This window comes from Diadema setosum, chromosome 15 (genome assembly GCF_964275005.1).
Source record: "Diadema setosum chromosome 15, eeDiaSeto1, whole genome shotgun sequence".
Lineage (NCBI taxonomy): Eukaryota > Metazoa > Echinodermata > Echinoidea > Diadematoida > Diadematidae > Diadema > Diadema setosum.
Window position 1 is genome coordinate 10,900,477 of NC_092699.1, and position 23,373 is coordinate 10,923,849.

At 36.1% G+C, this 23,373-nt stretch overlaps 3 protein-coding genes across 3 annotated transcripts in view; 2 read left to right on the plus strand and 1 right to left on the minus strand.

The window, feature by feature from the left end:
* Positions 1-4,127: 4,127 nt before the first annotated feature.
* LOC140239201 (F-actin-capping protein subunit beta-like) overlaps positions 4,128-23,373 on the minus strand; it is a 191,202-nt gene continuing 171,956 nt past the window's right edge. The window contains exons 6-9 of the mRNA XM_072319083.1: positions 7,916-7,978; positions 7,337-7,456; positions 5,621-5,697; positions 4,128-4,519 (exon numbers count right to left, since the gene is read on the minus strand). Of these exons, the coding sequence (XP_072175184.1) occupies positions 4,435-4,519; positions 5,621-5,697; positions 7,337-7,456; positions 7,916-7,978 (345 nt within the window). The 3' untranslated portion in view covers positions 4,128-4,434. The remainder of the gene's footprint in view (positions 4,520-5,620; positions 5,698-7,336; positions 7,457-7,915; positions 7,979-23,373) is intronic.
* LOC140239085 (uncharacterized) lies at positions 10,769-11,659 on the plus strand. The gene has a single exon (XM_072318981.1). The coding sequence runs from the start codon at positions 10,769-10,771 to the stop codon at positions 11,657-11,659; it is 891 nt and encodes a 296-aa protein (XP_072175082.1).
* Positions 19,154-20,526, plus strand: LOC140239086 (uncharacterized). The gene is made up of 2 exons (XM_072318982.1): positions 19,154-19,932; positions 20,463-20,526. Exons 1-2 carry the CDS (start codon positions 19,154-19,156, stop codon positions 20,524-20,526), a joined length of 843 nt encoding a protein of 280 aa, XP_072175083.1.

Consider the following 23,373-nt stretch of genomic DNA (forward strand, 5'->3'; position numbering starts at 1 on the left):
CATCCGTTGCAAATACAACTTTGGAACATCATTTACTAAAGCTGCTGAAAAAACTTCAACACGACTTATGCATATTGCTGCAGAAGGTTACAAGTTTCAACACACAAAAGACCACACATAGTTAATCCATTCACACATGACCTGTGATTACTAACTGTAATACCTTTATTATCATTATCATAACTGTCATACTGAGAATGAAGGTGACAGATCAACTTTTGATCAGTTTTTAAAAAATAATTTCCGACAAAATTAACAAAGTAAAATGTAGAGCTGAGCATTTAAAGGATATTTGTATAAAAGAAGCTATGGAGATAATACACAATATATTTACAACCACTGTATATCAAGACAGAAAAAGACTGCATTTGCTGGTGATTTTGTTATTTTGGAGGCGCAAACAATAGACAAAAATACTTCACTGAATGTTTCTCTCAAACAGACATTTTTTCAACAATTTAATTCTACTCCACTTAATACCTAGCATATTGACTTACTCATAACTTCAAGCATATCCCATCCCATTTGCGTCTTTGAAAGTTTGCTGCTATAAATGGTATTGTATATGGCAAGCCGCTCGTGCACAGTATGTGGGAGGGAAAGGGAATAACTTGCAAGCAACAAATTAGCATTTGTGAAGGTTTATCAGGATGTAGGAAATAATTATAACCTTACAATGTATATTCATACCCAATATCCCTTCACTGTGTTTGCAGTCTTTGATGCTGTATACACATTCATGTCATTTCTTGTCAAAGTGTCGAGCCTTCTACTGAATGAATAATTCAAAAATTGAAATTTCTGACAGTTACATGCAGATGAAAAGAGCACACTAGAACTTTTGATGCACTATTACAAATGATCTCTCCATTGAATGTTATGTGCGCATGCACTCAAGCAAGGGATTTTTTCATGTATTTCACAGTGCTGACTGACACTCACAATAAAACTTTCTTCGACAGCAAGTTTGACACAATATGCTTTCCCCTACAATGAGCATTCCTGAAATCTTTATTCTGTCAATTTAGAATGAGGAGGTGGCAAGGAGCCAGCACACTGGTAATGAAAATGACATTTAAATCTGTGAAAATTGTATGGGATTGATGGCTCTATCATCAGTATACAGGTACAGCTGTAGGTGGTTAAGGCCTAAACCACTAAAAAATTATGCAATTTCATGCAAATTACTGCAATAGAATACGAAAAAATACTATGGACTTGTTGCATAATGGGAATTAGTTAAAGAAACAATGGGTAAATAATAACTCTTGTGTGATACAATGACAATTACAATGGCTCTTAAACACCAGTTTAGCAACTGCACAATAATAATGATTCTTGGTTCCTATTACAACCGTCTTCCCTAGATTAGGAACAAGGGGGCATATGGTATGTGTTGAGTGGAGATGGGTAACATACAATCATTAGACATGTGTCTGTCACAATATCATTGGAAATTAGCTTTGTGTGTGCATCTGTGCATACACACACACAAAGATATGAGAGTGATTGTGAGTTCCGTCACAGCTCCAAGGGATGGCGACAAAGTGTCAGGACATGTTCACAGTAAAGTTATAAGTGTAAAGGGTAATTTCTCACATTAGCATGTGTTTTAAACGTCACAATCTTAAGAAAATCTGTCATGTAATTGTTGAGGAACATCACTCCATCGCAAATCTGCCTCCTGACACAAATCAGTAAATGCCTTCAAGCATCTCTTTATACTGAAAATGGAATTCCGTATCATGCTGAGAGGACATTAATTCAATTTAGTCAGACTGGCCAAAGAGCAATGGAGGGCCAAGAGTTGCCTGCATGGATATTGACGTCTGTTGAGTCCAGCTCAATTTCAATGAGGTAACTGAGAAATCTAGTGTTACTTTTCCCTTACAAAGCGTAAACTCTTCATGTGACACACATTTGATATTTAGTAGCATGTTTGTAAGACTACCTCAGGGTGGTTGACAATTAGATGGGCACACAACATACACATTGTAATGTGATAATCAATCTGATTTGATCCTTACAAATGCGTGCAAGCATGCTACATGGATTGTTAATTACAATTCCCACAATTTGATCACATACAATTCTCTTTCACCTACGTGGATGAACACTTCATGAAGCACAGATCACATCAACGTATTGATGACTCTTCTGCATAGAAATGTGTGCATGCAGCTCACCAAACCAGACTTGAAAAATTTGAACACTCAGTCAAACACATCTTAGCGTTTGTTTCTCCTTCAATTTGACTTCTGTTCTACGGGGGAATGTACATTTGCATGGTGACATACAGACGTGCAAGTGTAGAATGTTACGAATGTTTTGACCACAAAACATATCACATTATGAGTGTAGTGAATTCCATTCCATTCAAAGTTAAATTGGAGACATTATACAGTAGAAAGCAATCTTTTCATAGTATGTCATTTCAACAATCAAGTATATAAAGTGGAGAGAATGTGGCTGTGTGTGTCCTCACAAAACACATGAGAAACTTAATCTAATGCTAAATTATCTTTTATCAAAATAACTGTAAGCTTTAAATCTACAGTGTACGCATTTTCGAGAACATTCAAACGGATTCCAGGGACTTAAATGCTTCACCACTGGACTCCTCATTTTGTACTACAAAGTCAATAAAGATTTACATCAATATTCTTACAAACCCATACACCTTTGGAATATGAAATTTAAATACTCTAAAGTGCAACCAGGATATCAGCGTACACATTTGTAAATGCAGAAATCCTACTTACACATATACATTGTATATACACAGTGCGTGTGTATATATTGTATGTATGTGTGCAATCAATGAAATTTTCTGAGTTTCATAGACATACGACATTTATCAAAGTTCAGACTTTTCTATCATATGTCCCATCCACGTATCGACATCACACGGGTATATTTGTGTTTTTCTCATGACATCGAAAACAAACACTAAAAAAAAAGCTTCCAGTCATACAACATAACACACATGTCCTAACGAGGCTATTTCTGTTCTCTGTTTCATAATATAAGACAGAAAACTATAATGGAGGTGACTGCCCTACAGTGTATCAATAGAATGAATTGATCAATAAAATGGAATTTAGTATACATATGTCAACACTACCTACAATAGTTAGAAATATCGTCTTCTCTTTCTTGGAATGAAATATTCACAAACCAATACAACCTCGCAAATGTACTTCTCTCTTTGCTTTTTAATCATCTTTGCAATGCAATAAGAAAATCTGTCTCCTTTTTTTTGTGTTAAAAAAAAGCAATATGATCTCCAGCCATATGGCAAAAAACCGGAATGAATTGGGTAAACAAAACAAAAATGTAATGTAAAGCAGAATATCTGCTTATGTACAGACACAAATCCAGATGATATAAAGAACACACGGGGAATTCCCACTCCAAGTCAGTGGATGCTGGTTAAAAATACCACCATTTCCATGTAAGCGACATGCACAATGCTAATATCCACCACTTAGGGCAATCCGCCCATGCATTTCTCTCAAACGTAACACGGGGAATGGAGCACAATGTCGGTGTACTGAGTTAACAATCTTGAATTAATCATGGAAGCACATTTAAAGTCATCATTGATTTTATACAAGCATTAGGTATTTCTCATCAAGAAGGCAGGGACTAGATCAATTATATGAACCTTGATGGTTGAAAAAGAAAGATCCACTGCTTTGAGCCTCTGGTAGTGCAGCAGCAAAAACCAGTTCAGAAATGAACGTGTTACTGCTCTCTTAATTAGATGTTTGCTTACAAATCAAAAAGGCACCCATATCAAATAAATTTGGGTTGAACTACAATGTACTGAAAAAGCCAAAAGAATAAGCCAATGATTCCTCCCATCCCAAACCAATGTTTTCCAGTCTTCCAGCTTGGCTCATCAATGCTGAGCTGACCTGGCGAGATAAACGCCTCAGGGCCTTAAAGAGCGCCATCTCTTGGCTGCCTCTCTGCTAACTACGTAACAGACACCTTCACGCGTGCAGTTGCACTTGTTAGTAGACACTGCAAAACATGCTTGGCGTTGGCCAGAATTACAGATGGGGGGCCACAGGCATCACTCAGGTAGGCATCCAGACGACCCTCAAGTAACTCCGGACGACTTTAGACGACTGGAGATGACACCGGTAGGGATCGGGGTGGGAGGAGCAGGGGGTAGGGATGGTGTAAAAAGGCAATGGAAGCCGATCTCTTTGTGTATGTGTGTATGTATATGTGTGCATCGGGGTGGTGTGGGAGGGTGCATGTTTGTAGAAGGAGAAGGGAGGGTAGAGGGGTTGGATTGGAGTGAACTGGAGGATGGGGGTGGGCGGGGCAGGGGGAGGTGGATGGGAGATCTGTTGTCATGGTGAAGATCATGCTGATGGAGACGAGAGGACAAACAGACAAGAGGACTGACAGACACACGGACTAGTGTCCCTTATTTTTGAGGGCTTTGAATAGTTCAGCGTTAAGCTCTCTCTGCTTGCCGGCCATCTCTAATGACTGCACTGACCTGCACAGCATTCAAATGAACAGAGGTGGAAAAGAAACATAAGTTTATGTGATTAATGTATAACACTTTTCTCACATTTAAAAGCTCAAAAACTAATGAGGGTATATAAATATATTCATTCATCATGTATACTCTATAATACATACCCGTATTACGCACGGATAACTCCTGGGTGTTAATATACAAATGTACGTACAGATTGCCAACTACTTTTTGGCCTATACAGCTTATCAAAGATTTATGAATGACTTTAAAAGAAGTTGCCTGCCTCATGCAGTTGTGTTCTTTGTCATAAATGAATTTTAATCACCTAAACATTCTCAAATATATTCTTACAACGCAGGCTTACAATTCTCATTTTTTGTAGTATGACACCATTACAGAATGAACTACATGAATGCTTGAATGTAGGAGTTTTTATACGATATCCAACAAATCTGGTAATCAGAAAACTGTGTATCTTTTTTCTTCAATAAATTCCCCTTTCTTTAAAACCTGATAAACAACGGATTCTCCTGTTTTTACAAATCCAATGCATTCATCATTACTTTGCATGACAACTCCTATGAACAGAGGAACACTTTGTAAATGTAGAAATAACACATATCCCAGTGTGATACAGCCACAATTCCAATATGTTCCAATATATTGTTAACCAGATTTTGTTCAAATTAGATTTCTCCATTACAGTGCACTCCCGTTATAACGAACACGGTTATAACGAAATTCCGGTTACAACGAAATAAAATTTAGGGCCGCAACATTATCAACTCTATGTATTTTTATTGTTTATTCATTCGGTTATAACGAAATTTCGTTATAACGAAAGAAAACTGCCGGTCCCGAGGACTTCGTTATAACGGGAGTCCACTGTACTTGTATTACATGTTTTAGTAGTTAATGATAAACACATAGATTTAATCTCACATGACCGAGTATGAAAACTACCCACATGAAAAATTTGAAAATTTACCAGAGGTTCAAAAAGGTTAAGAACCCACATTGCACTTTTCTAATACTTCTTCCACCAGAGGGTCTATTGAATACAATGGTTTCAACAAAGACATAATTGCAGCTGCAAGTCACCCCTTCTGTGCTTACCTTAAACTATTGACGATGTCCTTCGTCTTGCCAAAGTAGATCTGGTTCAAGGTATTCCTGATCTTGTTTTCCATGTCCTTTACATAAAATCAATGACAGAGTAGAAAATAGAATGAGAGGATATAAGGCATGACATTCTTCACTGAAAACCCCATGGTATTGAACACACTGTCAAAGTTCCTGGCACACAGAAGGTTAAAGTGAAAATGACAATCAATTTGCGGAACAGAAAATTTGGGGGGAATGGATAGAGATCTACCAAAGAACAAAATACATACAGCCATTGCCAGTCAAACTGTTGAAACAACAAAGATATTTTAGAAGTAAAAGGTATCTCTTGACCATATGACACAAAGATAAAAAACATTTCAGCTCCTGCAGTAGCAAAAAAAAAAAATATATAAGAATAAATAAAATAAAAAAGGTTGAGACCATTGTCAAATCTTGTACATACAGCCATTGCCAGTCAAACTGTTGAAACAACAAAGATATTTTAGAAGTAAAAGGTATCTCTTGACCATATGACACAAAGATAAAAAACATTTCAGCTCCTGCAGTAGCAAAAAAAAATAAATATATAAGAATAAATAAAATAAAAAAGGTTGAGACCATTGTCAAATCTTGTTATCAATATGGTTGTATTAGATGGCATCATATCTGCCAAGTGGTCTACCTCGGCAATTTGTTCCACAACAATATGATATATGGCCAAAAAAATGCTAAAAACGGGACAAAAATCTGGGTTTTATTCAGATTATCATGTGGGTACATGAGATGACCCTACCTCTACCTGATGTTGGTAATTTGTTCTCACATATTGTTTCTTCTTTGTTCTTTGTTTAATGAACAATGTCGGTAAATCTGGTCAACTGGACTTGCTTGTAATTTGGAGAAGCGACGTTTCACCTCTTCTCCTGGATACTTCATCAGGCTGACTGATCTTTGGCGGCAATTGGTTGTTGACCCGCAACGGGGTCGGGAATTTTCGGGGAATCTTCCAAACTGCCGGTTTGAAGGCTCCGGCTCGGTTGTGTCATAGGCCCCCTCCTCGGTTTAGGGAAGGCTCCTCCCTTTTTACGTAGATGGACTCTTTGACTCCCCTCTCGAACCACCATACCTCGCGGTCTAAGATGACCACTTCCTTGTTGTCAAAGGTGTGGTTACTACTGTTCAGATGGGAGCATACAGCAGAGTCTCCACATCAAGACGAGCTAGCTCGTCTGTGCTGGTACATACGTTTGGTAAGGTCTGCTTTGTCTCTCCTATGTACAGCTCTTCACACTCGTCATCCTTGCATTGGATAGCACAGAACATGTTGTTTTGTTGGTCCTTTGCAGTCTTATCCTTAGGATGGACTAACTTCTGTCTCAATGTGTTGGTAGGCTTGAAAGAGACAGGAATATGATGCTGGCTGAAGATTCTACGGATTTTCTCGGAAGATTCCTCGGCGCTTTCCGAAATTCCCCGACCATGTTACAGGTCAACAACCAATTGCCGCCAAAGATCAGTTGGCCTGATGAAGCATCCCGGAGAGGACATAAAACGTTGCTACTCCAAATTACAAGTAAGTCCTGTTGACCAGATTTACCGATATAGTTCATGAGATACTTTACCTGGATGACTGAGAACATTCACAGACATTCTTTGTTCAATGAAAATAAAAAAAACAGAATATGTTTTTTCCACTACAATCCAGGACCAAAGGATGGCCCTTACCTCTACCAAGGTACCAATGTTGGATATGTGTGTGTTGCCGCTGCCGATTGGCATGTCACTCTCCACCTGCCTCGTCAGGCTGCCTCCTAGGTTCACGGTCCCTGAGCCACTCCTGGTAGTCTGTTGGTGATAGATAACATTAACATGCCAATCATGTATCAATGTCATGGTTAAGGTACAACTTTTATAGGACTACATTTATCAGATAAATGACATGCACATTTGATAGCTCTTTTGAGAATTATTTATAACACCATGGTGTTGTTTTGTCTCTGCATGTGCTTTGCCTCTTTTTTCTTTTCTTTTTTTTTTGGGGGGGGATTTTTGGGGTTGATTTGACCAAGCTTTTGACGACCATGCAGCCAGAACGATGATTGGAGTGTGATGCATTATGCCTTTTAGCGGCAGCATTATACCAGGTACACAAATACACTGCTTGAAGTCAAACAAGAATGATTTTTATCCCTCACAAATGATTGTCTTGTCTGTTGACAACAAAAAGGACACTAATCCGGTCAACCCGTGGTATTATTAATGCCAATTTGGTTCTGAACCAAAGTTTTCATAATTCTTACTAACCTGTAGCCACAGCATGGCGGTTGATGTGAGCTTGTAGTGTGCATTCCTACCCTGGGACTTATCCTGTAGGAACATAGAAAGAAGAGAAAGAGAAAAAAAAAAAAACATTTCTTTAATAAAGAAACTAGGGCATAAAAGGTGTACAAAGTAAACCACCAACACCCCTTTTCTACCCCTCCCCCCACACACTCATGCACATACGCATGCACACACACACACACACACAAACACATACACAAAGAAGTTATGATCACTGAAGACTTACACGGCAACAACCATCACCATCACAGGGAGAATGGGGTATAAGTAATTTACCCAAAAAATTATTGCACACTAAATGAGTCACAAAGAAATTTGAAAATACAGTCTCAAATGTACTAAATAATAACAATATATTGAGAAGTATTAAGCTACAATTGTATATTCCTTTTTGTTTCTAGAGAAGGAAATTTGTAAAGATCCTTAGTTATATAAATTCAGGGGCTTGGTGTCCATTTGAAAATCCTGTCAGACTAGTGATGCTACCTGCCAAGTTTGGTGAAAATCTGTCAAGGGATTTTCACAGAGAAACTGAAAATGTAAAAAAGTTTATGCACGAAAAAAAAAAAAAAAAACACACAATGGACTATCCATAATAGACAATGTAAAACTGATTACAAATCTTGAATTATCAGTGACATAAATAATGGGAAAATTTTGAAAATAAATGTGCGGATACAATCCTCCCCATACCACTACTCAGTCAATAGAGTGGTGATATGGCTCAGTCGGTAGTGCATTGCCTACAGATCCAAGGCACAACGTTTGATTTCCAGGTCACACTGAGCAATGTTGTGTGTACTCATACCTTCCCCTCTAGGGAGAGGCAAAGCTCTCTGTCACTCAGCTGGGAGTCCCACGTGTGAGAGAGTCACAACTCACACATGTAGAAGATCCCACTTCATTCATTCATCTCAAAGCATTTGGCTCCCAACCCGTTGAAGTGGTCCCCCTACCCACCCACACAAGAAAACGACAAATGATGTCTACTCCTTCTAGAAATAGTCAACAAATAGTATCAACCAGGCACACTGTGCCATACATGTAGCTTGAATGAATGAAGTCAGTCAAATGAATTCTGTTCCCGCCCCTTTACTGATATGAATATATTAATAATTCCCATTGATACAAGTGTGTACACATACAATGTCCATTCAGAGTACACTACGTTTTATGTACACACAGCAATGTCTTCCATTGAATCAGCAGTACGCTACAGGGTAAACAAAGATGGACTTTGGACCGTACTTGTAATGATAAGATTTGCAATAATGCGCATGCTTCCTCAATTGGCTCCACCTACTAAACACTACCCGCTTTTTTTGAAATACACTGCCATCTTGAAATACTGGACTGCCACTGGGATTGCTTCGGATGTCAATGTGTGCTGTTATGTTTCATGAATTCCTGCCTCAGATTTCTACTACATGTCATCAGAGTCCATTCCTCAGTATTGACAGGTATACAAATGGCCTTTTTGAAGGCCATACTGGATTTTTCTAAATTCATTTTCAAGGTTTCAACCCAATGAGTAATGTTGGAAAAAGTTGGTACTGGTATTTGTGCTAGCACACCTTACATCCCAACTGTAATATACTGTAGTATAAAGATGGAATATTTTTGCAATGATGAAATAAGACCACCAAATACTTGGGGAGGTATCAAGATTTGTTTGTGCAGAAATACTCCTACTTGTGTATCTTGAAAATTATAAACATGTATAAACATGCACTAAATTATGCCTCTAAGAGATTAAAAACAGGTATACAAAAATTGTCCACTTTTATGATGAAGTGAATTCATCTGAGTTTTGACATCACACCAAACATGAACATGGTAAACCAGTAACTTGGTACAATGTAATCCTTGCAATGCAGAGTAGCATACCTCATGTACATACATATTTACGCATGTACACTGCTATATGATAAGCCAATTTCATGCTTGTTGATAAATAACCTTAGTTGTTCACATCAATTGGTAATTTTTTTAGACAATTTAACTTGATACATTTGGGCATATCTACAGTAAAAGGGTCGGTACACGTAATATGTGTTCACCACTAAGTCTAGAAATGATATGAAATACAGTGTTCAATGGAAATTCAAGGGCTGTTATCATCTTTTTCTAATCAATACCATGCCTTTCAGTTGAAAAAGAAGAAATTTTTAATGAACATCTTACTTGATCTTCATATGTTAGTACACAGATGTCAGTCCAGCATTGGTGTCACACATCCGAAAAAAAAAGGAAAAAATCTTTTTACATAAATTTTAATAGATTGCTTTTTTAGAAGCAAGTTGGGGCAAAGTTATAATTTATTAAACTGCTCTATAGGATCATTTTCTTAATACTAGGGGTAATCAACATTAGAATAGAATATAACCATAAATCCCTTATTTTATGGACCTTGCTTTTACTCAGGAAATACATGTACCCATTTCTCTTCATTAGTTGAAAACTACACTGTCAAACAGCACTAGCATCAATACATTGCACAAATATCACTTGAAGACAAAAAAAAAAAAAAAACTGACGCATATGTATGTGTTATTAAGCATTTTAGGTGAGAAAGATTGAGTAAAGAAGTAAAGTTGGTGGACAAATTTCAGTTTAAATGTTTTTTATTTTGAATTATCAAGTTCTTTGTAGTTTGTAAGTCATTTCACTGTTAAATTCCCACCGAAGAATACAAAAAGAAAGGATTCAGTACATGATAAATAATACTCTTTTTTAATGATGTTCATGAATGTCTGATGGTAAGGCTCCTCTCTCCTGTTTCCCAACAGAATATCAAAGCATCTGGTTCACAAAATGGGGAGCATCACAAGACCTTTTGTACTACCACTTGCGACAGCGCTGATGTGCCTTAACAGCTACAGTCTAGCTGTGGAAGTCTACAAGTTCTACGAAGGGAGAGATGTGTCGCTGAAGTTCAATCAACCTCTGTCCAGTGACTCTACCTTTGAATATGAGATTCACTTGATTTACTCCTCCTGTTTCTTCTGCAGAAATGGAACCATGATTCCAGGCTGCCTTACACCTCAGCAAAGCATGCGTTTCTCTGTTCATTTTCTAAGAACATCGACTAACTTGACAGTGACTCTCCGTATACACAATATCAATGCTGAGGATAGCCAAATATATCTATTTGCAATGAGGGAAGATAGAAATGGAAAAAGACACTTTTCCAATCAAGACGCCTACATTGAAGTTTTGCGTCCACCAAGTCCACCACACTGTATCATTAAACCCACTGAGTATTCAGCTGCATTGAATGAGATTAACTGCACATGTTTGCTTGGCAGTGATGGAGATGGTTCTCTCTACTGCTTCCAAGATGCAAGAAAGATTCCATACAAGGGTGCACCAGTGCGTCTAAATGATCACGTGACATGGGTCTTCTGGATGGATGCACTTCTGCCCGTCAAGTGCTGTTCATACGAACCAACATTTCCAATAACATCAGAATCTTGCTCCCAGTTTGTGCATCATCCCTCAACACACATTGGCAATGCAGAAGATTCTATAACCCCTTTCAGTGGCTACATGACAACAATAACTGGTGATCCAGAAAGAACTGATGAAATAAACTTTTCACAGAAAGTCAGAGAAGAAAGCAACAGTGCAACCACCACAGCACATGAAGCCTTCACCAAGAGCACTTTGATTGCACTAATGATATTATTTTCACTGTCTTTGTGACTGCCTTAAGGCCTGGTCACACTGCCCAAAAGTTGCATTTAAAGGTCCAGTTTACCTTTGGGAGCAGTGATTTAAAAAATGTTCAAGATATCACATTTGATGCTTATGTGAAGGTCTGTTGTATCACAAAACATCCTACTATATAAAATTTTTGCAATAAAGCCTAAAATATAAGAAGATTTTGTTGTTTTTCTCAATAAACCGTAACTGTAGACGGTTTAGCCTGGGAACATTTTTATTATAACTATTGTTCACATTTTGTGTATTTAACAATACTTACGTAACATCGATTATACGGATTCAAATTTTTACAGTGGTTGTTTCTAACCCTAACTCACATTTTAGAATTATTTTGAAGCACTAATGCTGGGTTTTTGTTTCATCTGCAAATGGTAAATTATGCCTTTAAACGCATGAATCATTTAAGAAATTCAAGCCTTACACGTTACATGCCCGATATGCGCATTTCATGAGTTTGTCTGACGTTGAACCTTTGTAGTTGTCCCCCGATGTGCGCCGGATCGGTGCTTTACGCGATTCCAGGTTTTGAGTAGCTCAAAACACGGCTTTGTGTAAAAGTTTACGCGGTATTGCACTATTTTACATAATTTTTACGTAGTTTGCATAGTTCTTACATGAACAATGCGCGAAATATGCGTGGAATATCAGTGATCGTTCGTGAAAATGTTGCTACTATTGCGTCTGCGCAAATCATGCGCTATTGAATTCATATGCAGTTCATTAATGATAATGCGCAGATTATGCATGGTTTTCCGTGGACCTCAGTCGTCGCACACAACTACGAATTCGCCCTATTTGGGGCCTTTGCATGCCTATGCGCGAAAAGTACATGGTTTGTTAGTGATTTTAGCGTGATCTTTCCTTAGTTCTTGCGCAATTCATCGATGACTTTCATCGTGTAAATCAGCGAAAATTCTCGATGGACAAGCACGCACAACCAAATTTCTTGCGTGATTCATGCATTTGCACAACTTTGGGGCAGTGTGACCGGGCCTTTAAACTTGCATTGTTCATAAAGCAAATGACAGCTTTAAAATATCCTTCAACTAAGTAATAATTCCCTTCCTCCCTAATTTGTTAAAATACATATTGCATTTACCATCTGAAATATTACATTATCATCTGGCAAAATAGGACACAAAGAAATGTAAATAATGTATGATATGGTGTTTTATAAAAACCTTTGAATTATGTTAATGTCCATCTGTAAGTGTTTAAAACTGTAAATACAACTTCTTGTGATATGTGTAAGTGTGTACAGTACTACACAATTCTTACATATTTCCTTGATTTTTCCTGTGCTTGGTTTCAGAGATTTTGTCCTTTTAATAGGAAAGTGAAATATGTAAACATACAATTGTACCATAATCTTGTATAAGTACGTAGAAAAAAATAAAAAGAACTCCCAATTATTTTCTAAATGAAAATGTGCTACTGTATCATATTGTGTTATACTGTATGTAATCTTGGCAAAATATACATGTCTGTCTAAAAGCTTTTAAGACTGTAAATACAATTTCTCGTGATATCTATATGTTTAACATATATGTACAGTGCGTATATAACAATTATTTTGCAAAATTTCTATCATCTTATTTCCTCTTTTTATTTCCTCTTTTGGGTTGAGAGATTTTGCCCTTGTTCACTGAAATATCTTACCATCATCTAGTAAGTACGACAAAAAGAACTGCCAATCATTTTCTAAATGAAAATGTGCTACTGTATCATATTGTGTTTTACATAATCCCAGTAAAATTCATGTCTGTCTGAAAGCTTTTAACATTACATAATACAATTCCTTTTGACAATTGTGCCTAAGCATGTACAGTGTACATTACAGTACTGTAATTATTTTGAAATATTTCCATCACTTTCTTCCCTCATTTTGGTTCAGGGATTTGTACTTAGAAACTGAAATAACATACCATTATCTAGTATAGGCATGTCAAAAAGAACTACCACCAGTCATTTTCTCAATGAAAATGTGATACTTTATCATACTGTGTTTTATAAAATCCTATGCACCTGTTCATGCTCTGAAAGCTATTAACCTTCCAGATACAATTTCTCAGGAAATTTAGGTGTGTGTGTGTGTGTGTGTGTGTGTGTGTGTGTATCTATGGTATACACCACAGTACTATTATCATTCTGAAGTATTTTCTTGATATTCTTCCCTCATTTTGGTTGATACAATAAGTAGATTTCGCCCTTAGTATCTTGAAATGTGATCTTAATCATTTTGAGTTTGATTTTGATAACTCTACCTATTTTGCAATTTTTTTATGTGTTCACCTGCATCTAATTGTATATATTGTGGTATTTTTGAGTGGATTAACATACAGTACTGCAATCCTGTGAGTGCTTTTGAAGATTCCCTCAATTTTCTTCTGTCATTTGGTTGTGTACATTTTGCATTCAACTGCCTGAAATACATTGTACTGAAGAATCATGGGGGTAGAGTTGTTTATGCAATGGACAAACATCAATATAATTATCATTATCATTACACCATGAACATGTTGCTTTCAACACCATGACAGAAATTATGCAATGTTCAATAAATCTTGACAGCATCAAATGAAGCACATCAATTTCCCAATAATCATTTCATGTGTACATTGTATCTATGTAATTATGATCGAGAATGAAAGCATCAAATGCAAGTTACTCTTGACAAAAAAAAAAAATGGATGTCAGTCTCTATTAATGTATCTTACTGAAACCTCACTATGCTAAGTTTTTACCTAAACTAACCTAGATTTTGCCCTATACACAATTAACATATCCAGATCATGAATAGGTTGTGTAATCCACTCATCTTCACAAAGTTGCTTCTGTGTATCAAAGGGGATTTATAGCTTGTTATGCAATTAAATTCTTTTCACAGTCAGTGCAAATTATGACTTTTTTTCAATTTTCACAGATTCAAATGTCATTTTCACGGTAAACCATCACTTTCAAGCCCTGTATTGAATGTGAAAATTGTTAACCTCTGAAGTGCCACATTTATAACTATTGCCACTGCCACCCACAGCTTGCAAAATTCTGAAATATCTTTAGATCTGTATCTACAGTGTATACCTACGGAACAACCTAGTTGAATGGCCTCTGGATCTGGGAAAGATCTTTGGGATCTGTACTTTGGGATTGGGGTCCAGCCCCTGGACCTACGTAGGGACTGCATGTACCTTTTAAACTACTTTGTATCCTCTGGTCCAAAGTTATGATTTCTGCCCAGTTTGATGAATAATATGTCATTATGAGTTGGAAAGAAGATGAAGAGAAAAAAAATGACTGAATGAATTTTGAATGATTGACTGACTGAATGAATGAATGAATAAAAAATGAATTAATTAATTAATGTAAGAATGAACGAATGAACAAATCAATGAAGACACATAAATGCATGCATCCATACACACACACATAAAAGCACATCATACACAGACATACAGATATTCTGTTCTAGGAATTATTTTGTTGTAGTGGTTGTCTTACGCTTCACACACAGCAACATATTACATGAGCAGACCTATCAAATTTCATGTCTACAGCCCAAGTTTCAAGCCCCAGCATCCAATCTCACACCACCTGCCCAGCAATCATTCTCTCACACCTCTCATGCAGAGGGTGGCTACCTTGTACATGACTGTTTCTTACAAAGCTATCAACTCATATTCTAAATAGATAATGCAGGGGTCTCTATAAATACAGTGTCATCTATTAAGTTATGTCAGTCATACATTCTACATATCAAGACTCATTCATCATCAAAGAAAATTTTTGATAAAATGCTCAAAAGTAGGTCTTTCAGAACAATTTTCCGTACATCATAGACAGATGAGAATTAAATATGCGAGTAAAATTGCTCACATGCAGTCAAATCACTGGTGCACATAACACACCCCATTAGAATAAATATGACAAGAGGAACATCTTTCACCCTGTCGGAAGATCAGTTATCGTGGGTATGACATACTGGTGGTAAGAATCTTGGAGCTGTGCCAGAGATCAACAGCAGCATACAGACACAGACAAACACATCAATTACAATGAGAGATAAAGAAAGCATAACGTAAAAACAGAGCATGCATGCCACACAAAAAGAGTCACAACCACATGGACGGAAATTCTACACCAGGAAACTGGCAAAAGTCTCACACAGAATGACTACACACACTTTCACTCACTCGATCGCACAGGCAATAGATCATCTACAATGTTAATTCCATTTTACAATGTCGGTGCGTGGAAGGTTAAAGGTGGAGTTGGACTTGGATTCAGCGCACTGCAGACAACACGCACTGCTAGTGCATGTTCTGTTCATTAGGCGTCAACTTTGAAAGAGCTCTGTAATTTGCAGACAATACATTGTAGTTGTGCACATGTTTGGCTTGCCTCATTTCGGACATCTGCACATGTGCTCAAGTTACAAGAAATCGACCTCAGGACTGACTTGGATATTTCTACTGTATATTGTGTCACAAAGTCTGGTTTCGCGATTTTCTGTCAAGTCTCGTATGAAAACTGCACACATCTCACCCTTGTCCATCTCCCAGTCTTGCAGGTATGAAAAGGGCCTTTTTTAAAGGCATAATTTACCATTTGCAGATGAAACAAAAACCCAGCATTAGTGCTTGAAAATAGTTCTAAAATGTGAGTCAGGTATAGAAACAACCACTGTAAAAATTTAAATCTGTATACTTGATGTTATGTGTTGTTAAATACACAAAATGTGAACAATAGTTAAAATAAGAATGTTTCCAGACTAAACCGTATACAGTTACGGTTTGTTGAGAAAAACATTGATATCTCCTTATAATTTAGGATTTATTGCGAAAATGTTATATGGTAGGATGTTTTGTGACACAACAGACCTACATATATGTATCAAATGTGATATCTTGAACATTTTTGAAATCACTGCTCCCAAAGGTAAACTGGACCTTTAAGGCCAATCAAAATTTGTCCAACGTTCATGTTTTAGGCTTTGCAGCTGGTGGGCACTGCAAGGAAAGGTTTTACACTGGTATCATTCAGCACTTTGTGCTGCAGGCCTTGCATCCATGCTAACACATACAACGTATATGCCTATCCATCACATCCACTGTATTCTTTTTAATCATCATACCAAAGTATTAAAACCAGAGTGCTCAGCAAAAATGATGAGTGATGATCAAGAAATTAAGTTGAACAACTGTTAAAAATATTACACTTTCAAAAACTCAATGGTATCTAACTAATCAGCTTTGGTGCATGATTGAAAGTAATTTGTTCATGATACCTCTATGCATGTTTGATATCAAAACTTAGGCCAGATTAGGTCAGTTCAATATCAGATAACAAGCTTATTGAACCAAGCTACAATTGCTCTGAAAAGTAATAAACAAATGTGAATACCAGTTTACTGATCACAAACATTGATCAGCAAACACCCAAAAAAAAAAAAGCAAAGGTACATTTTGTACAAGTGTATGTATCACTCACAAAAGAAAGTCATTAATCAGTGGGCAGAACATCTTGTTAGATCAATGCTTAAACAAAGTAGACATTTTGCTCTTGCTTTCATTGAAAAATATGCTACAGAATTCTTAATTTACAAGGGTAAGTTTAAAGATAAAAACATTGTTTCACTTTCAATAAACACGAAGAAACTGTCAATTTTTGCTCTAATATGGAGACATTCAATGCATTTCATTCATAAAATAATGCTGAAAAAAACACGACTGCAGTTGGATAAAGATGAAGATACAAAATATTACCGAAAAAAGGTATGCTGGAAGTACCTGTAATGCTATCTCAGAGCATACCCTATCATGGTTGCTATGTGAAGTTTTATATTCGACGGCTGATTATATAAAAAAATATATTGGGCTTTTGCAGTATCCATCACGCAAGAGCGAATTGCATGCAATTCAATTATACTGCTAGGGCACGATGTGATCAACACGAACATAGAAGCTATCTACATATTTTATACCCACTACTGAACGGAGAGGGCGCTTCAGGAATAAAAGGCATGTACGCTCTGTATGCCGACTTCTATTTTTTTCATACCTTTGTTCTTAAAATACTCCAAAACATAAGAATTTTCATTTTTTTAAAGGAATTGAAATTCATGTGTGATAGTGTATGCTACATTTCCAATGATCAAGTTCTCATAATTATCAACATTATAATAAACACAACAGTGTGACTATTTCTTAACTGGGTAATTCTATGCAGTTGGGGCAGTGTCCATGTACATGTAGCATCGTGATATTTATAAAAAAAAAAAATACATTTCAGCATAACTCAATATTAATTATGCTATACATTTATTGTTTGTAGGCTTTACATTTGCATTGAGGCCACACAGTTTCCTGGAAATTTTGTGCCATTCAGACTCGATTTTGATAAAGTTATTAAACAATATGTAACAGTGTCCTGTAGCATCGTGACGTGTCCATGTAGCATCGTGATATTTTAAGATTTAGTCCTAAGAGACAAATTATGGCAATTAGCTTGACCAAAATTTGATGCAATATATATGCATATTTACAAGATATGAATGAGATAGCTAAATATCTCAAATTTCCTGTACACAGTTTTGATTTTAAAAGGAAATTACAAAATGTATCACGATGCTATGCGGTGTCCTTTTTTGTGACATTTGGTGGACACCGCGTAGCATAGTGACACATTGTGTAATTTTCTTGGAAAAGTAAAACTGTGGAAAGGAGAGTTAAGATATTTAGTTATCTGACTAATCTAGTAATTATGCATATTATATCAAATTTTGGTCAAGCTAATTGCATTAATTTGTCTTTTAGGACCAGATTTTAACTATCACAATGCTACATGGACATGTCACGATGCTACAGGACACCGTTACATATCGTTTTAATAACTTCATCAAAATTGAGTCTGAATGGTACAAAATTTCCAGGTAAATGTATGGTCTCAATACAAATGTAAAGCCTATAAATAAAAACTGAACTGAACTGAACTGAACTGAAAACAATATATGTATAGCATAATTAGTATTGAGTTAAATGCTAAAATGTCACACTTTGTGCCCCAACTTCACGGAATTACCCAACTGGAGAGAGAGGGAGAGATAGAATGAACATATTATAGAAAAGCAGTACTTCTCATGGAGTCATAACCTGTAAAAAAACAAAAAAGGTATTTGCTGTGTGTGCTTTTGACATATGGATTTTTTTCATTTTTTTTTTCCTTTTGATGCTAGTCACAGCTGTATTCACTAATACTGTGTATCAATCCCAAACTAAAAACTATGAAACAGTCTGGTTATTATGCTGTCGAAACAAAGATCTGTTGAGTTACAGGTCTTTCCCAACAGATATGCACTAAATTACGAATTTAACACAAAATAAATCAAATTTCATGTAATGATACTAGCTTTGGAAAATTAGATTATGAAATTGGCTTTAAATTCTGTCTTCTGCAGGATACTTTCTCGTCTACAAAATGGATTACAGCAGGCCTTTCCTACTTCCATTGCTGACTGTAGTGATGATGCTCTTCAGTAACAGACTGGCTGTGGAATTCTACAAGTTCTACGAAGGTAGAGATGTGGTCATAAACTTCACTCAACCCATGTCAAATGACTCTACCTTTCAATATGAGCTTTACTCAATTCAGTCCCAATGCGGCTTCTGCAAGAATGGAACCCTAGTTCCTGGTTGCCTCCCACCTCAGCAATTCAGCCGTTTCTCTGTTCACAGTGTGAGATCACCAACTGACTTGAAAGTGACTCTCAGCATAGACATGATTGATTCAGAGGACAGTCAAATATACCTATTTGCTCTGAGGGAAGACAAAAATGGGGAAAGTATGGTTTTCACTCAAGATGTCCACATTGAAGTTTTGCATCCACCAAGTCCAGCAGAATGTACTGTAAAACCCTCAGAGTATTCAGCTGCATGGAATGAGGTTAACTGCACATCTTTGCTTGGCAGCGACGGGGAAGGATCTCTCTACTGCTTTCAAGATGGGAAGAAGGCTCCATACAAGGAGTCACCAGTGCGAATAACTGACCATGTGACACAGATCTTCTGGATGAAAGTCCACCTCCCAATTACTTGCTGTTCATATGAGGAAACATTTCCACTAACATCGGCATCTTGTTCTCAGTTTGTGTATTCCATTCCAACACATACCACTGTATCAGATAATTCTAAAAACCCTCCCAGCAGCCTAAAAACTCCGGGAACCACTGTGCAACAAACCAATGCACAAATTACTTCGTCAGAAAAACTCAGCACTGAAAGCAAAAGCGCAGAGGTCACAACACAAAAGACTTCAAATTCTGTGCATGGTGCAATTGCAGTGGTGATATTAATTCCTCTATTTTTGGTAGCCTTGTTCTTGCCGTAGTACTGTATATTAAAAAGAAAAAAAAATGAACTATCAACTCATGGTTTTTAATGGCAAAATCTGTCTACCCAACACACGGCAAACATCCACTGAGTACAATGATAACGCTTTCAATGAAGACCAGTTCCAAGAATGACAAGTTTTATAAATGCCACTGGCCTGTATGGTTACATGACTGACATTGAAGATACTGTAAAAACTTACTCTGGAACATCAGTGGCTTTCAAATTTATGATTACATTTGCTGATTACAGAATGATGAAGTGGTACTACATCTATTTCAAGTCCAAATAATTTGTTCTACAATCACACTGAAAAAAAAAAATGCCCAAGATTCTAGTTGTGGTGACTACATGTTTTACATAATTATTCTTCATCTCTATCTCCCCCTGCACATCAGGTCTTCACCCTCGCTAGATACGTTTAAGACCCTCCTGAAGACACAGGAAGTCAATATAAGTTGAAGTTACTATGATGTCGTGTTTTTCTACATGTCGTATGTTATCTTTTCTTCTTTTGTGTGTGTGTCTATTAAAGTATGCAAATTCTAGTATTTGATTATTGCTAAAGTATATTATGTAATGTAAATTTTTTGTAGAGTTTTGTAGTTATATTGAATATAATATTACGTTTCGGTATAATTATGATATATGGAGGGCGCTTAGAAACTGTGTATTAAGCGCGATATAAATGTCAATTATTATCATTATTATTATTATTATTATTATTATTATTATTATTATTATCATTATTATTATTATTACTACTATTCTTTTAGGAAACCAGTAAACATTATGCACTGCAATAAAATGTACACCTGTATACTGTTTTTCACATTTTATTGATGCCCTGTTGTTATTCTAGCATGTAGTGATAGTTGCTTACTGTAGTTTTATTATTTTAAGTGAATACAGGACTAGAACATTGTGTTAGCAGTTTTGAAGCCTCCGAAACACACTAGTTTGTTAACTGAAGCCTCCGAAACTCACAAGTCTGAAAATTTCAACTTTGTCAAAAATAATCCAATTTCTTTGGGATTTGGGTTGATAAATGTTTGTTACCAAGAAATAATTTAGGGCTATGTTTAGAGTGGCTCTTGCTTCTAGAACATTCTTTTAACTTAAAAATAGTTTGTCAGGTACCATTTTTACCTTGGAATTTGAAGTTCAAGTCCAAATAATTGCAAGAGCGAATATCTGTTGGGGGAAAAGTGTTTTGATATTTCAAATATATGTTCACAGCAAATGAAAAGTTGCATTACATCCACCATTTATCTTCATTTGGTTGCTGTGGGTGACCAAAACATTCTTGTTGTTTTTACCTAAATTTATCTAAAATTCCATAATAGGCACTTCATTTTTCATATTTAGCCTAAGAATTAAGCTCTGGAATGACAAAATATTGAAAATATAGACATTCCTATATAAAATAAAGGCAAAGATAGAAATGGAAACACAACTTTAATTTTTGACCCTTGCTACATCAAAGTTACACCCTTTACTGTGAAACTGACTATATCATGTTCATCTGTTTCTGAAAGCTCTTTAAATCATACACAACTTCTGTGGTATTTTTGAGAGTGTTAACATAGAGTACTACAGTCCTGTGGGTATTTTTGAAGATTCCCTTCATTTTCTTCTAACATTTGGTTGTGTACATTTTGCATCTACTGCACATGTCTGAAATATTGTAGAATTATGGCGGTAGAGTTTATGCAATAGAGAAACATCAATATAATTATCATCACGACTACGAACACCTTCATTTCAAATATTTTGCTTTCAGCTGCTTGTTTGACAAAATGTTTCTGAATTTGCAAATGGATATCAAAATGCGATTGCCACATGAATTAGTATGGAGACATTGTGAGCAGCATGAAGCATCCTGTAAGATACTATGTTCTAATTTAAGAGACCTATGTATTATAAATTTAAAGGAGTTGACACAAAGTTACCAGTAGGCATGTCTTTGTAACCCATTGACACATGAGAGCTTTGACAAACTGTGTATTGTAACACTACATCACCAAAAAGGAGTGGTTTTACTTTTCAATACCATGATAGAAATTTATGCAATGTTCAAGAACTTTTGACACCACCAAATGAAGCGCATTAACTTCACCATTCTCATTTCATGTGTATCTACGTATAATTGAGAATAAAAGCATCATATGTGAGTTACTTTTGGGAAAAAAAAATGGATGTCAGTCTTTGTATCTTGCTGTAACCTCATTTTACTAAGTTTTTTTACCAAATCTGTTTGTGGGTATTAAAGGGAATTTTTAGTTTGTTTTGCAACTTAAATTCTTTTCACAATCAATGCAAATTATGACCTTTTTTCAATTTTCATATAGATTCAAATGTCATTTCCATGGCAAATCATCCCTGCCAAGCCCTGTATTGAATATCAAACTTGTTAACTTCTTGAGTGCCAAAGTTGTTAACTATTACTACTATCACCCACAACTTGCGAAATTCTGAAATATCTTTAGATCTGAACATACAGTGTACAACTTCAAAATGACCTAGTTGAATGGCCTCTTGATCTGGGAAAGATCTGTGAAATCTATAGCAAGGGGTTGGGGTCCAGCCCCTGAGACTATATAGGAACTGCATGTACTATTCAAACTGCTTTGTATCCTCAGGTCCTGAGAATGATTTCTGCCAAGTTTGATGATTATATATTCATGAGTTTGAAACAAGATAAAGGAAAAAATGACTGAATGAATTTTGAATGATTGACTGACTGACTGAATAAATGAATGAATGAATGAAAGAATGAATGAATGAATGAATGAATGAATGAAAGAATGAATGAATGAATGAATGAATGAATGAATGAATGAATGAATAAATAAATAAATAAATTAATTAATTAATTAATTAATTAATTAATGTAAGAATGAATGAATGAACAAACAAATGAAGATATACATAAATGCATCATGCATCCATACACACACATAAAATCACATCATACACAGATATACAAATTAATAGATGACATATCAAAATGACACTGGCTCTCTGTGGGTCCTTAGCAAGGGTAACTTTGGGGAAAATATGTATAATGTTAAAAAAAATGTTTTGATGAATCCAGAGCATTATGGATTTTCATTCATCACCTGTGTTCTTCCCTTCCCCCCCCCCCCCAATAAAAGAAAGAAAAATGTACAGTTATAAACTGTGTAACATCTATTTCTCTCTGTACAAGATTTAAAGAATAAGGACTTAGAAACTGAATGATACTAGTAAAGTACTTATTGCTGTTTGAGACAGTCCGGAACCATTAAGATTAGAGCTGTCCAAGAA